The sequence below is a fragment of the Drosophila yakuba genome, chromosome 2R (genome assembly GCF_016746365.2).
Source record: "Drosophila yakuba strain Tai18E2 chromosome 2R, Prin_Dyak_Tai18E2_2.1, whole genome shotgun sequence".
Lineage (NCBI taxonomy): Eukaryota > Metazoa > Arthropoda > Insecta > Diptera > Drosophilidae > Drosophila > Drosophila yakuba.
In genome coordinates, this window is record NC_052528.2 from 10,519,543 (window position 1) to 10,535,053 (window position 15,511).

The following is a 15,511-nucleotide window of genomic DNA, read 5'->3' on the forward strand; positions in this document are numbered from 1 at the left end:
TGTTTCTGTTAAATTATTTAACGATTTATTTAAACTTTATACTACTACATAATTTACACATATTTTACACAAGCAATCGGGCACACAACTTAACGCTAACGAACGAACACAGAACACACAACGTGAAACTATTAGGATGAGTATGGGCGGACGCTATTTCCGCCTGCTGCGCTTGCCGTCCACGCTCATGGACAGGGCCACGGCTCGCGTCACGCGCTTCGGCGTGGACACTTGCAGTTGGCCGCCACTGAGGTTCATCTCGAGGGACATCCGCTTACGGGTCATGACACTGGAATTTATCCGCTGCGCACGCGCCTCGTTTCGCGTGGTCACTTTTGGGGTGCTGGAACTGGGGCGGGATCGGATTAGGGATATCGTCTTCTTGAGCGGCTTTTTGGGTTTCGCAGCTTCTGGTTCAGATTCGGACTCTGTTTCCGAGTCCGGCGGTACAACAATCGCTGGAGGCACTTGGTTCTCCTTGACCGATGATGTGCTGTCTGTGGGACTATTTGTGTTTTTCGCCACCTGTTGTCGCCGGGAACTCCTGTTGTCCAGGCGTTGCTGCTTCCGCAGCGGCGACTCGCGGGGCGGAGAGAAAGCCGTTGAATCATTGGACCGTAGTGATCGGGAGTTGGGATCTGACGGAGTTCGCCTTAGTACTCTTTTGCGTCCGTTTCTTAAAGGCGTTTCCAGGTGCAAGACTTTTCGCTAATAATAATTAAAAAAAAATAATGTAAAAATCAAGTGAATACAGCCCCTTTTGCGAAGTAAGATTATTGTGCTTTATATGGTATATATACCCAATTGCAAAGCTAAGCAAGTGGTGCAACATTATTTCTAAAGTTCTTGAAGGAAACTACAATTTGTGTTTAGTTTTAAAAACATTTGTTGATTGTTAATGACGATTGCAACTTTTATCTTAAACTAAACAGCGAGTAGATGGTGCGTGTGTCCTTTTGGGAGTGGCTAGAGCTGCAAGCGCAAGCGCCTCATACTCACTTTGCTAACTAGGTTGGGTGTGGTCTGGGATGTGGAAGTGTTGGCGCCCTTTCTGTTGCGAAGCGAGCGGTGGCGAAGGTGGCTGACTTCGTGTCCTGCTTTGGGACTGGGCGATGCTTCGATCACCTCTGAATCGTTAGACTTAAAGAGAAATTAAATGTCAAGGAATGTAGTTCTTTAAAGATAAAACTTACTCTTACCTGGTTTGCTGCAGTTGGACTTTCGCTTATCTCCTTGTCGGATGATTCCTCTTCAGTGGAGGGCCGCTTTTCTGGTGTCTTGGACGACCTGGCAATGGCCATTTCAAGGCGACGCCTCATTTGCGGCTGGCGTAAATTTCGCTTGGATGTCTCTACCGCCTCAGATTCAGTGCTTTCCTCTGGGTGGGGCGACTGCGGTCCTAATAAACTCTCGGCATCTGAATGGCTTATGGCCATTGAGCGGCGCAGATGACGAATTCCCACAATATTATCTTTCCCAAAGGTGGTTACAATGGGCTCGGGGATTGGCGCTGGTGGTTCGGCTGCCTTTGGGGTTAGAGTAGCGTTTACTCCGGTTGAGGCTGCAGATTGCGTTAGTTCGTTCGGAGATTCTTCGGTATCAGGAGATTTCGACTGAGCTTGCGCTGGAGTTTCCGATTCTGCGGTGGTCACAGTAGCAGTTTCAAACTCTTCATCACTTTCGCCTTCACCGGGATTCCGACGAGGTGGCGGATTGAAACTGCCGTTTACCACCAGCTTGAAGTTCTCAATGCTCTTGATCATGCGCGGATCTAAATCGCTCTGAAAATAAACAGGAGTCAAGTAAGCACACGTTATTGAGGGTTTTTAAAAAAGTACTTACTGCTATCAGATTATCCGCCAGCGCAAGTATTTCAGCCTTCACGTCTGGACCGTTGAATACGTTTATTGTTAGAGACGTTAGCTCTTTGGCCAGTAGACGGCACATATCTTTGCGCTCCGTAAAGTAGTTCTGAATATATTGCAGAAAACTAATCGCTATTTTGTTGTGGATACTTGTTTGTGGCGTGCTGATTTCTTGCACTGTCATTTCGAGGAAGAACTTGGTCAAGTGTTCGGGTTGGACGCCGAGAAGCGGCGAGTCAAAGCTGCAGTTCATGATGGTCCAAACCGTGGGCAGGAAACACGGCTGTAGGAGACTATGCTTGTTTAGGCGCCTCAGCTCTTCGAAGAATATGCCCAGCACCTGGCTGATAATGGGCTCGGTGTTTGGGTTAAAGTACCGCTTTAGCAGTTGCTCCAGCACATCGGTGCGATCGTCGAGGTGGCCTCGAAGCACCAAGCGACAGAGACCGCGAACGATTGCCAAGCCCACACCTTTGTTCTGCAAACGCTCCACATAGTGTCCCAGTACCACGAGAATGTCACTGTTCTGCTCGTTGTTCTGAGACTGGCTGCCATCGTCGTCATCATATAGCTCCTGCATTGTGTACAGTTGTCGCCGCTTCGTCTTTGACAGTGCACCTCCGGTCTGGTTAAGATCGTTGAAGTAATCCACTCCATAGCGATCCAGTAGCTCCAAAATGCAGTTGGCCGCCGTCTCGCACAGACGCACGATGTTGTTGTTGCAAAACTGGTCCACCACCACCTCAAAGACCTCCTTGCTGTATGCCTCGTAGAACATGCTGAAGGTGGTGCCGCATTTGATGGCCCACTCAAAGATGTCAACCTCGGCGCACGGTAGGTAACGGCAGATGAAGTCCTTGTACAGCTGGCAAAGACTTGGCGTCAGCTTGTGGACGTGCGGCGATGCAGTCATGTAGTAGCAGGTATAGAGACCCTTTAGCACGCGCTCTTGCTTGGAGAGTTTCGGGCGAGTGGGCATTTCAATCACGCCGTTCTTCTCCAGCAGCGGCCGAATTAACTCCGTATACTCTTCGGTGACAGCAATTTTTTCATCGTTTACGGACTGCGCCCGTATGTACTCCTTCTGGCGCACATAATTGTCCTCCTGTTCCTCCATTTCAAGAATTCTAACTTTCAGGGAAGAGATCTTCATCTTTAGCGGAGTGTCCAAGTCGTCCAGCAACTTATTGATCAAACTTCGATCGTGAATCAGCTCGTTCTGTTTGGTGTTCAGTTCGCACAGCTCGTATATGATCTCGATAAAGAACTGCATTCGGTCGTTCATGTCGGTGATCAGTTGCTCCATGCAGCGCACCAGCACGCGCACGATCTTGTGGTCTAATAGGAAGTCTTTTAGAAGGTTGGAGATCAGCAGACGCATATTGTCACGCCCGATCTCGTCGCCTAGATCGTAGGACTCTAATATCTCTACCAGCGAGAGAAGCATGTTCTGGAACTCAACCTGGGCAAACTTGTCCATATCAGGCTTTTGAAACTGACAGAATCTACGAAAAGGAATACATTTAATACCAATTGGTGGTGAGAACTAGACTGCGACTTACTTCTCCATGTAGGTGCAGAAGACACTGAGTTCCGGCAACACCGATTCCATTTCGGGCGCTTCCGTCTCCAGATACTCGCTAAGACATTGCCAATACAATAACAGCTCTACGGTGATGGATTCGTGTGGGATGCAGCGGTGCAGTTCACAGTCTTCGCTTAACGGCAGCTGTTCGATGAGTTGCTGGATGTCTGTTTGTTCGAAGATCACTCTAAGCATTTGCTTGGCCACACGTCGGAAACGCAGCAGTTCTTCTTCATTCGAGTCCAGCTTAAGGGCCGCTGTCAGAGCAACGTAGTTTTGCTGGTAGGACTCAATCCACGTCTTGAGCATGAAGTTGATCACCGTTTTGCGCACGGTGGCCGATGTATCGTTGAGTCCCTGCTCCAGCAGGGTGAGCCGCTGGGCCACCTTGTAGGAGCGCACCGGATAGTTGCACATGTTAACGTAAGTGTGGCGGCGCACCTTTTCATCGACGTCCCAAAGCCGCTCCAGGATGTGCGGAATGGTAATGTAATTACGGCCCATGCACGTGATGATGCACTGACGCACGTTGGGCGAGGGATCGGAGGTAAGGTGATACTTGTAGGCGCAAACGACGGGATCGCTGGGATTGTCTGGGTTTTGAAGACGCTGCATGGCCAGAACGGCCTGTTTGCGTACACTGGCGGACACATCCTTCACGCGGTCCAGCATTGCTTCCAGTATATTATCGCACTGGTGGTCATCCAAGGCGGCATTGGGTCCGAGCTCCTTAAGTATGAGATTTACAAAGTAACAGATGCGATAACGTATGTGCGGGTTGCTTGAATAGGTCTGTGGGGGAGGAGAAAATCGGGCACTAGCATTAGGTACACAATTCGTCAGTACAGTATGTACAGTAGACACTCACCGTAAGCAGCCAGTGAAAGGTTTCGCCCAGCATGGGTTCTGTGCCATCCGAATCTGGGCTCGTGACGAAGGTGGCGCAGAAGTTGAGGGCCATGTTGGCGTTCTCATTGCCCTCCTCAGCCTCCAGGACGGCTTTCAACACGTTGATGAAGACCTTTCGAAAGGACTCGTGGCCCATCTGTCGGGATTGCACAATGTTAGTTTCTGAAATTCCGGAAACAACAGCCAGGAATTCCGACGCCACTCACCTTTGCGTACAGTTGCTGCATCTCCTTCGAGTAGCGCTTGTGCAGGGATTCCTTGAGCTCGGCTTGTCGCATTATCGCATACATCAGTTCCGCGGATGCGTCCGGGGTGGTGGCCACGCTCTGATCCTCGTTCTCCTTCTCACCATCTTTTTTGGACTTTTTGGTGGCCGCCGGACGCCTTCTTCCGCCCGTTGCCTTGGGTTTGGGTTTTTCCTTTTCGCCCGACTTCGCCTTTGGTCTGGCCATTCCGTACGGGTTATTCTGTTTTTCGTGGTCCGCAGCCAATACTGGATCTCCGTTTTTTACGGTTCAATCTTGAAACTTATTTTCAAATTGCATTAAACGATGGCGAAACAAACAAGCGTCGCGTTATTGCTTTCTCCTCTTTCCACCCCGTTCGCTTGTTAAATTCAAATAATGCGTATGGATTTTTTAGTGTGTTTCTGGTGTTGCGATCGATAAATATGATCGTTTGCCTATCGATTGCTGTTCTCCATTTTAAATTTAACGGAATTATGTATACACACAAATTTTCGTTTGTGTTTGATTTCTTATATTAAAATTATGTTTTAATTACAAAATACTTCTTTGAAAACCAAACGTAAATTGAGTATTTAATAAGCGGTCTTCGATATTCGCTTATTTGTAAGAACTGTGAAATATCTTGGCATTTTCAACTTTTTGTAAAAATCCTGTACAAGAAATCTTGCACAACTTTTCCTTTTTAAAAATCGGCAAATGGGATTTTACTAGGGGTGGTTTTTTACAAGAAAGACGGATATTACATGGCACAGATTTATCTCTCAGGTTAAAATAGAAAATACAGTTGGCTGATAGGAAATTGCAGAGAGAAGAGTTAATGCACATGTCGTTTTATATTGCAATAAGAACGAGCGGCGATATTCGCGCGGCATTTCTAATATGTTTTACAGGTTTAGGAGTATATTTTAAAATTTTCATTTTGTTAAAATATTAAGCAGCAATAAGCTTAATTTGAGACATATCTTAGAGTTTGATGCACAAAAACGGAATATGTGCATGAAAGGCTGAGCGACACAAAGATTTCAGTATTTTCGGTAATTATTTTTCCGAGTTCCAAAAACTCATTGTAGTTAGTTGAAAAAAAAAAATCCTGTGGCATTGCAAATTTATTGTGGCACACTTTTAGGCATTTTCATAAATATTTATGACATGTAAAATATACAGTGAGTGTAAATTACATAAAAGACGAAATCCTAATGTAATGGCAAAGACTATTTATCAAAATAAAGCTATCTGGACAGAACTTGTCATTTAAGATATGTTTATTTTCATATATAAAATATACTAATATACAAGAATCGCGCGAAGTCCTTCTAACCATGTCCCGAGCCTCGAAGCGCGTCTACGACGCGAAGACCACTTACCCGGATCGCACCAAGTCTGAGGAAAAGTCCTTTACGGAGGTGAGTGTTCCGATCAAGAAGCTGGACACGGCCCTGCTCCTGCTGAACTCCAAGGAGGAGTGCGTCTTGCTGACCATTTTCAGCCACATAACGGACTTTGCCCGACGCCAGGATGCGAATGTGCTGGAGCTAAGGGCCCATCGCTTGTTGGAGCTGCTGCTGGAAAAGGATCTGTTCATTGCGTCGGAGAACACGATGATCCGCCGCTTTGCGCTGTACCTGCTCACTGCTCTGCTGGACAACACGGACATGTCCACCTACGAGCCAGAACAAGCTGATCAGATCCTGGAGCAGGCGTGCAGGTTCTACATGAAAGAGGTGGACGACTTCTGCATCGAGTACTTGACGTATATACTCAATGTGTGCCTGAAGGATCCCCAGATGGCCCATGGCATTGTGGAGGCCACTGAGTTCCTGGAGAAATTTAAGTTGGTGTTCGTTAGTTCGGAGAATCCGGATACGGTGTTCAACTCGATTGAGGCACTGCACCGGATGCTGCTAGTCCAGAGTGCAGAGCAGATGCTGGAGTTCACCACTCTGCCGGATTTTCCGGTGGATCGTATTATCTGTGAGGTGACCAACGAGTTCCAGGAGATCCGCAAGGCGGCCCTTAAAACACTAAAGACTCTGCTGGCGGACACTGGCGACGAAAGCGTCTTCGAGGCACTGCATCGCTGCTACTTCGTGCTGGAGCAGTTGGTCAAGGTCTTCTGTGAGAATCCTCAGGGCTCGGAGGCAGCCGATGTCATCGAGGTTCTGGCCACAGCTCTGCGATCCGAAAAGATGACCAAACTGTTCTTCGAGCAGAACCTGTTCGACCAGGTCGTCGAGCAGCTGCGTAATCACATGGAAATGATGCCGCTGGAGATGCGCTGCACCATCATATCGATTTTCGCGGAGACGGCTCAGTACGAGCAGTTCCTACCGCGGATGAACAAGGCCGAGATCACTGACATGTTCCTCACCTGCTTGATGCAGAACAAGCCGGCTCCGGCTGCCTTTGTGATCCAGGGTCTCCATCGCATGTCCCACCATCCGGATGCACTGCGTCGTATCGTGGCCGCCTATCAGGAGGGAGCAGTCCGCAAACTGGTGGCCATCGTCATGTCGCCGGATGTGGCCATCAAGGCTCGGGAGCAGGCGGCCGAGTTCCTGTCGCGTCTTCTCGTGGCTGCCTTCCGCGACACAGCTGCCGAGCTGCAGGAGCAGGACATCGCTGTTGTTCTCACCGCGGTCATTGCGCAGGGACAGCCCATTCTGTCCATTGATCTCATCCTATCGCTGCTGACGATCATCGAGAGCCTGGCCCAGAACGAGGAATACCGTAGGATCCTTGGGGAGTATAGTTCACTTACCGAGCAGCTGGCCCAGCTTCTAATGGTGACTACTCTGAGATTGTTGTGTATCCACCTAACCTAACCTTCTTTTGATGACAGCGTTCCTTTGCCCACTCCATCCTGGTAAACAACATCTTCCGATGCCTCTGCACTCTGATCGACGAGGCGCCGGTGCGTGAGACATTGCTGGCCAACTACATAGTCTCCTCCATGAAACGCGCCCTTAAATCCCTGTCCAATCTGGTAAAGACTTCGGTGACCAACTTCATTCTGCAGACCACGCGCTTTAACGAGTTCATAGATGCCTACATTGACCGTGGGATCATGGAAGTGTAAGAAAGTCTGTTTATCACTGAAGTGTTCTTCATTCCCTTGTCAATCTCAGGTTGTTGGATTTCCAGAAGCACGCCTTCTGCATTTCCACCTGGGGTCCGGCCATCGAGAGCATCCTGTCCAAGTGCCCCACTATGAAGTTCGCCATCCGCAACTGCCTCACCTTTACGGACATCACCGCCGGCAAGGACTTCTATGTGTCGCGCAGGAAGTTCAAGGACTTCCGCCAATTTCAGGACATTCTGCGCCTCGACTGTTCGCCTTTGGATGCCGTCCTGGTGATGAACTTCGATCGTCCCAAACCGAATCAGAACGACGTGATTGCCGTGCCGCTGCGTTGCTTGAGCACGATCACGGACTTACCCGGCGATCAGGGTTGGGGTTACTGTAAACGACCTGGAGATAACAACTTGCCGCAGTACTTGGAGGCACTGAACCAGACACTAGCGGTGTGTTAATCTTGTACAGCAATTAACCATTTAATTGCCTTATCTAACTGCCCCCAGATGCACGGCTTGGTGGAGAACCCCGAGCGGGTGCGTCGCTCCATTGACTTTGAGAACGTGGCCAAGCGAAGCAAGCTGATCGCTCAGGCGGTGAACGCCGTCATGAGCGAGAATCTCAAGGTTCTGGACCTGAATTCAACGGAGGAGTGCTGCCGGAACACGGTCCGCTGTCACCTGCAGGATCTGCGCCACGTGCTGCACACCAACTTCATACCGCTGGGCATGGTGCGCAGTGGCTGCCAGTTCGAGCGGGCGATCCTCTTTAAGGGCTTGGCCGACCAGATCGGTCTTCCCTGCACCCTGCAGCGCAGTGTGGACGGCAGGATGCTGTTCAACGAACTGCCACTGCCCCTGGAGCCGGAGAAGGATATGCATTGCGACAAGAAGACGCTCAAGTACATGCCCTGGCGGATGCTGCGACCCACCCACGTGGTGGACCTCCTGTACAATGTGGGCGAGCTGTATCCGATGCAGAGTCGCCAGGCGCTGCAGTACCTGCGCCTCTACTAGTTCAACTAGTTCTACTTGTTCCCAGTTTCTGAGCTAAGCTCAAATGATCTCGGTTGCGCTTGCCAAATTATCCTGTCCACTTGTTTGTCCTCTGCTGTATGCAAGTTTATTAAAATTGTTTTATCGGGTACGCCCTTTGTTTATTTTGTAATTAATCCATTATTTATCTTAGAGCAGAATATCATACATTAAAACAAGTTCCAGCACTAGGCCCTATTTTAGTTCGATTTTTTGTGTCAGAAATTAATAAGAAGAAACACAAAGTATTTGGGTGTTTCGATTGGAATTGAAATGCAATACAAATACTTTTTAAGCCAGTTTAGCGTTTTGAAAAAAACATATTTACAATCGTTTTGAATTAAGTGTGGTATATTTTTCGAGCAAAGTAATATTTCTGAAAATCCTGGTTTGAGTCGCGACTATTTACGGAAGCCACTGCGCATGTCCTTCTCCTCTGGAATTGCGTCTGACATTCGTGGTCCCAGTGTCAGGTGGAGAGCAGTGGGGTTCGCGGAATGAGGAGCACGTAAACAAGAGAATCTCGGGCCACGTTAGATTAGCCAACGGATTGGGTGGCCAGCAGCAGGATGATCCGGCCCTTCGTCACGCTGCTATACTTCCTGCTGACCAGTTCGTCCATCGTATTCACGGCCTGCGTGAACAATGGTGAGTGCTCGTTGAGGCGCGACCTTGGCGTAGAAAAATCAATAACATCTCACATTTCCAGTGACGGGCACCAGTTCACCCGGACCCGGTCCCAGTACCTCGCTGACCAGCGGGCACATCCACCGCACGGCGGCAGCCATCGAAAGGGTGAACAAACTGTGGTGCTTCGCCTGCCACACGATGGATGATGGGGAGGCCTGCGTGGATGTGGCGGTCCGGAACGATTCCGCACTGATGAAGAAGTGCCAGGGCGAGGAGTTCATCTGCATGGTGAGTAAGCATGGCCATGGCACCTCCAGTTCTCGAATCACTAACCATAACCCACCCACTCAACCCACAGGTCAAGCGATTCTCGTACACCACCAGCACGGAGAACTCCACCAGTTCGCCCAAGATGTGGTCCCTGGACCGGCGATGCACTGCCAACTGTGAGCCCGGCTGCATCATCATTGGCGAGCGGACCAAGCTGTACTCCTGCACCTCCTGCTGCGAGGAGTCCTTCTGCAATACGGGCCGAGGTGCTGCCTCCGGGATCTTCCATCGCGAGGACACGGGCATCGGCACACGGCTCTTTTGGCTGGCCGCCCCCTTCTTGGTCAACATGTCGCTGGTCCTGTACAAACGGCACGCCGGCCACGTTCTCCTCAAGCTGCAATAGGCCTCCGGGTCACCTCACAGAATTTAATGCTCCACACTGAACTCAACTCCACTAAATGCCAAATCCTAGCTAACTTTAGTTCGATGTCTCCTGTAATGTAGATAGGCCGGGTGATGAGAAGACCCCACTAAGCGAGAAATCCTGAATTGGAACCTTGATTCCGTAGGCTAGTACTAATATTATATTTTACCATGGATTACTTTAAATTAAAAATAGATTTCCCACAATTGGTTGGGTTGTGACTTTAATATGCTTCGTTCAATGCTTTGCAGCTCGCAGATATTTTAATAATTATATTATTCAATTTGGACAACATCAAAAGCTACTTATTACTTCGAGTGTGCCCACAAAATTGTATTTTAGTTGGAAAATATTACGTATTTGGTCAATCGGAAGTAGCTGCAACTCCAGTTCGAGCTGGCCAATTAATTATTTGTTTGGAAATTAAGATTTTTAACCGAAAACTCAAGAGCATTTCAAAATTGTTTACCCATAAGCCAGCTTACTGCTTTAGATTACCAGTTGTAAGCACATTAATTAATTGCGATCGAGGTCTGTTTCCATTGCCGATTGCTTATCCGTAGGCAAACTGTTAATAGAATAATTGTAATCCCTAAATTGGGGGCCATCCCAGCCGTATTGTGTGCCAAATTCTGGTAAGCAGCGAGGCCATGAATACATGCATTAAGCCCTTCATTTGGCCCTGTGAATTGCATTACGTTTCCGTTTCCACATCCACATTTACATCCACATCCACATGCACATGCCCAGCTTCCTCTGTCTGCATCCGCATTACGATTTTTGAGCCGGGTGCGGATGGGGGATTCTGTGGGGCGGCTCTTCTGGGCAGACATGAATTATTTATTGGACAAGCAGTCGCCGCATCGTAGGAGTGTTTATAGGCAGCTGTGGGCGGGGCAGGACCTCTCTTCCGGCTTTTGGGTGGGCGGCAGATCCTGCTCATCTAATGGCGTTGCCATTAAAAACAGATACTAACATGAGACATGCTGCATCCGTGTTTTCGAGCGTGAGCCTCTTGTTTTGTCCTTATTTTCGGGTCTGGAACGCACCACGCCCCCTCATTTGGGCCACACATGCAAGAAGGCTTGTTAACGCCCATCAAGTACACGGGAAACTAACAGAACGAAAAATGTGTTTGCAAGCATCGGCATTTGTTATTATAAATTTATCATACAATTAATAAAAAATATTTCTAAATGTCTTGTAATATGTAACAAAGATAGTTTATCCCAGAAAACTTAAGAGATTTGGCGTATACATCAATCAAATAAATCGAAGGAACTTCCCCTTTCGAGATACCATTTCTTGCACTGCATGAGATCTTTCTGCTCCAGTTTTGCTTCCCCCGAGGGATACTTTTCGGACCAAAAATGCCGGGCTGGCCCGGCTCCTAGCTGAACTTCGTGCTCCTAGGCTCCTCCATCTTGGCTAATAGAGCCGAGACAAATCTCTTCATTTCGGGCTTAATTTTCTTAGCAAATTTACATAAATGACCGAGGGGAGAATGGCATTAAAGGAAGTTGGATAGGGTTCAGGTTCAGCCGGCTGGCCATCCATCATGGCTCTCAGTGGGTGGCGAAGTGGGTTGGTGAAGTGTGGCGAAGGGGGGTGTATAGCTTTATGTGGCCTTCGTGTATTTGGCGTTTATTTTTGCGGCTTTCATGTCGTAAATCTTCATCAGACTGCAAATTACGTGGTTTCCATCGCGCCACTCGCCCGCTCGCTCGTCCTTCGTCGTTCGACGGCATCCTTCGGCGTTCCGGGGGCACTTTTCGGAATGTGGCGGAACGTATCCGGCAAACAATAAAGTGACCGCATCGCGAGGCCCCAAACCTCCATAGCCTTGGTCGGGAAAAACAATAAGCGGTGACAAAAAGGCAACAGGATGCGCATAAAACCAGGAACAACAAAGGCATAGACAACAACAAAAATAACCATTAAAGGACATCGGTGGGCGGTGAATGCGGCGCAGCCATTGACAACAGTTTCATTTATGAAAAATAATAGCCACGGCAATATGCAAAATTTATTATTATATTTGCGTTGAGCCGCAAAAATGCGACGGATTTCGAGCCTCGACCTTAAAAAGTTGATGGGACTGTCCGACCGAGCTACCACGAATTTGCAATACCCTTTCAGATACCGTTTTACTTTTTTGATAAGAATGGCTTCCAAGTACCGGAAAATATTTTTATCATAAACTATATTAAAAGCTTTTCAAAATATTTATAAGATTAATACAGATTAATAGTTTTACGTCTGGCACTCATACAATGCGATTAGAGAAGTCAAGTGACGATGATAAATGGTCATGATAAACAACTTGATTAAGAATGGACTCATTAAATGGAAGATTATTCCGAATTTAAAAAGCACTTGTGATTTTAAGTCTTTTTGGGTGCATTCCAATGAAACGTGTTATCTGTGAGCAGTGACGCTTATAAATATTTTCCTTAATAATTATTTTAATTCACAAACTACCTAAGTGGTTCGATTCAGACACTATTATTTAACTTATCTACAGTAGAGGTCGGAGGTTCCACTGGTTCTTCTGGGGCGCTAGGTTCCTTATCATCACTAGGAGATGTCTGTTTTTCGATAGGAGGGCTTTTTGCCTTTGGCCGCAGGAAAATGTCGAGTCCTCCGAATGGCGCCTCGATGAGCAGATGCATTGCATAGGAAAACAGTACGGTGAATCCAAAGGTCGACCAGATGTTAAGCATCTGAAAATTGGGTATTTTAGATCCAACAAAAGCAGTATTGTTTACTAAACCCACCATTTGGTAATCCGAGAAGTAAGTGCTCGTCCTGGTACTCCGGGCGTTCATCTCCATAAAGAACATGTGCCATATAAAAACGGAATACGACAGCCTGGAGAGGGGTTGCCATAGCGGAGAGGAGAGGAAACTATTGGCCAGTCCTCCGTGTCCCTGAACGCAGGCGAAGATCACCCAGCAAAGGGCCATCGCCCAGCCCAATCTCGTGAAAGTATAGTAAGAAGTCTCCGCCAAGGTGGACGCTGAAGAATCAGTCCACTTGGACGGTGGATACATGGCAAAGAGCGATGTGAAGATCATGGCCAGGCAGAGGATCCATCCCGACCACACGGACACCCAGCTGAGCTGGAACTTCTTCCCCTTGCTCAGATGCAGGAAGTATCCGAAGAGGAATCCTATTAGCCAAGGTGTAGCGTGCGTATGGGTTGCATAGTATGCAGCTTCCGTTGCTCCTGGAGTTGCATTTCTGGAGAAAAAGCATACGGTAAGAACTCGATTTAAACACCAAACAGTATGACCTACGTGACCAACATGGAGTAGCCATTGACCATCATGGTGGCAAAGAGACAGGCGGCAAGTGATAGTATGAGAATGAAAATGCCAGCAGCTGCTTTCTTGCCCCACTTGTAGAGGGAAATCAGGAAGATCGGCGAGATGATGTACAGCTGCATGTCCATCGACAGATACCACGATTGACCCAGGCACTAGGTTTGGAAATGAAACGTATGTCATTTTATTCGGATGGTAGTAGTAGTACTATGGACTCACCTTGGCATCTGTGTAGTTGTTCACGAAGAGCAAAGTCCAATACCAACCAGACCTGCAAGCCGCGTTCCCGAGATACCCACCCACAAAGAGTGGCCCATCGGATATCAGAGGCATCAGCTTCATGTGAACCACTGTGGCCATCGCCAGGAGCGGAGCGATGCGGATGAGGCGGTGCAAATACATCATTGGCACATTAAGTTTGCCCTTGGTTCTGCGGGTAAAATGCACTCAGTATGGGAATAGCTTTGTCACTTTTCTTTGACTCACTTGTCCATCAATCGCAATGGAATCAGAGCCACCAGCAAGCCGCCAATCACTAAAAATGAGTCTACGGCTATGAAGCCATGCAGAATAAAACTGGCAAAAGGACTTTCCACCCACTGCAAAGGGATATTGCTTTTTAAATGTTCTCCAAATAAGTAGAATATCGCTTACCGTTGCGGCATTGAACAAATTGATGTGTGGCGAAATAAGAGAAGCGGAGTACTGATGGCAAGTAATCACCCAAATGAGCGACAGGCAGCGGATTCCATGAAGGCAGTCGATTACATTCGGATTCGAATGGCTTTCCACAACGCGAAACAGGGCTCGGGAATTGGCCCGAGCCGAGAAGATCTTCACAATGCTGGGAAGCTGATCTGAGGATGAACTAAAACCGTGAAATATGCATAAAAAGGTTAATAATCGGTTCACTTACTCTGATCTTTGACTAGGAAGTAGTCCCACAGGGTGGAGAATGCCACAATGCAACTCATCACCGATAACATAACTCTGCAAACAGAAGAGTTAGCCATCTAAAGCGGTATAAAGCTTCGGGAGACTTACATCATGAAAATGGTGAGTCCATCCCAGGACCCACTTTCACTCGTCTGGCAGCTGCCTTCACTGATCCTCATGCCTGAGCTGGGATCACTCACATTGAGTAACTTCCCCATCAGCTGACCCACAAAAGTGTTCATGTGGACCGCCGAGCAGGATGCAGGAAAGCAAGTGGCAGTTTTGAAGCTACCGAGCGATGTTTCGATCCCCATTATCTTGGCAGGGGATACCGAGAGAAAGCAGTACTTTCCTTGGATGCTTCTACCCTGGCCGACCTCCTTCCTGATGTTCAGACACTCGTCGAAGTTTCCCAGGTCGTACGAATGGCCGGTGAGTAGACCCGATGGAATGGAGCCCCAGGCATCGATCACTGGCATTTTAAATACTAGATATAGCCAACTCTACTTGTAGTATTTTAACTACTTACTTTTCAACGCCCAGTACTCAGCACTTCGCAGTCCTGCCATTAGCCTAGCCATATCGTTGAGGCACAACAGATCCTCCACACCAACCAACTGGGAGACGCCTAAATCTTCCAGTGAGATATTCCGAAAGTATTCGGCAAACTCGATGCCCAAGGACCTAAGATTCCTGACTTTTCGCAACTCCGGCAATACATCCTCATCGCTCGGATTCCCGGCACTGATAATCACAATTCCGCAGAGTAGAAACACGAGCACTTTGTTCGTCATGCTGGTTAAAGTGCTATTGAGGGTTTCTTGACGAATGAGGAACCCCTTTATATGCGAATTAGGTAGTGATAAGGGCTGCCAACGCAAATCAGTCATGATATTAGTCACTAGATAGGTAATAACATTGAAATACCTGATTAAACAATCTTGTCACTTGCAATAGTTAATCAGCACTTAAGCAGCGATACTTCACAGAATTGTTCAGAATCGGACAGGTGTACCAAAATAATTTGGTTTCTTATCTACCCAGGTGCTCGAAGCGGACGCCTGGCCGATGATTATTATTCAATTTAAAATATGTTTAAGCTTTTGGGAATTGCCAAATACCAAATACCCAAACCCAAATTCACAATAAAAACTCCATAATCATCTCGTAGAAATCACGCGAACTCATCGAAGTAGTAAGCATACCCG

General features: G+C 47.8%; 4 protein-coding genes across 4 annotated transcripts; 2 read left to right on the plus strand and 2 right to left on the minus strand.

Moving 5' to 3' along the window:
- Positions 1–2: 2 nt before the first annotated feature.
- Positions 3–4,995, minus strand: LOC6530012 (condensin complex subunit 3). Its single transcript, XM_002090922.4, has 7 exons — positions 4,566–4,995; positions 4,319–4,495; positions 3,428–4,242; positions 1,843–3,370; positions 1,200–1,781; positions 1,000–1,140; positions 3–708 (listed from the first exon to the last, which is right to left on the minus strand). Exons 1-7 carry the CDS (start codon positions 4,809–4,811, stop codon positions 154–156), a joined length of 4,044 nt encoding a protein of 1,347 aa, XP_002090958.1. The 5' UTR covers positions 4,812–4,995; the 3' UTR covers positions 3–153.
- An 833-nt stretch (positions 4,996–5,828) lies between these two features.
- LOC6530013 lies at positions 5,829–8,826 on the plus strand. The gene is made up of 4 exons (XM_002090923.3): positions 5,829–7,390; positions 7,447–7,679; positions 7,733–8,129; positions 8,187–8,826. Exons 1-4 carry the CDS (start codon positions 5,927–5,929, stop codon positions 8,694–8,696), a joined length of 2,604 nt encoding a protein of 867 aa, XP_002090959.1. The 5' UTR covers positions 5,829–5,926; the 3' UTR covers positions 8,697–8,826.
- A 347-nt stretch (positions 8,827–9,173) lies between these two features.
- LOC6530014 lies at positions 9,174–10,268 on the plus strand. The gene is made up of 3 exons (XM_002090924.3): positions 9,174–9,362; positions 9,424–9,632; positions 9,703–10,268. Exons 1-3 carry the CDS (start codon positions 9,284–9,286, stop codon positions 10,018–10,020), a joined length of 606 nt encoding a protein of 201 aa, XP_002090960.1. The 5' UTR covers positions 9,174–9,283; the 3' UTR covers positions 10,021–10,268.
- A 1,913-nt stretch (positions 10,269–12,181) lies between these two features.
- Positions 12,182–15,117, minus strand: LOC6530015 (nose resistant to fluoxetine protein 6). Its single transcript, XM_002090925.4, has 9 exons — positions 14,833–15,117; positions 14,412–14,775; positions 14,284–14,357; positions 14,022–14,224; positions 13,854–13,966; positions 13,587–13,797; positions 13,341–13,522; positions 12,819–13,284; positions 12,182–12,764 (listed from the first exon to the last, which is right to left on the minus strand). Exons 1-9 carry the CDS (start codon positions 15,095–15,097, stop codon positions 12,537–12,539), a joined length of 2,106 nt encoding a protein of 701 aa, XP_002090961.3. The 5' UTR covers positions 15,098–15,117; the 3' UTR covers positions 12,182–12,536.
- Positions 15,118–15,511: the final 394 nt, after the last annotated feature.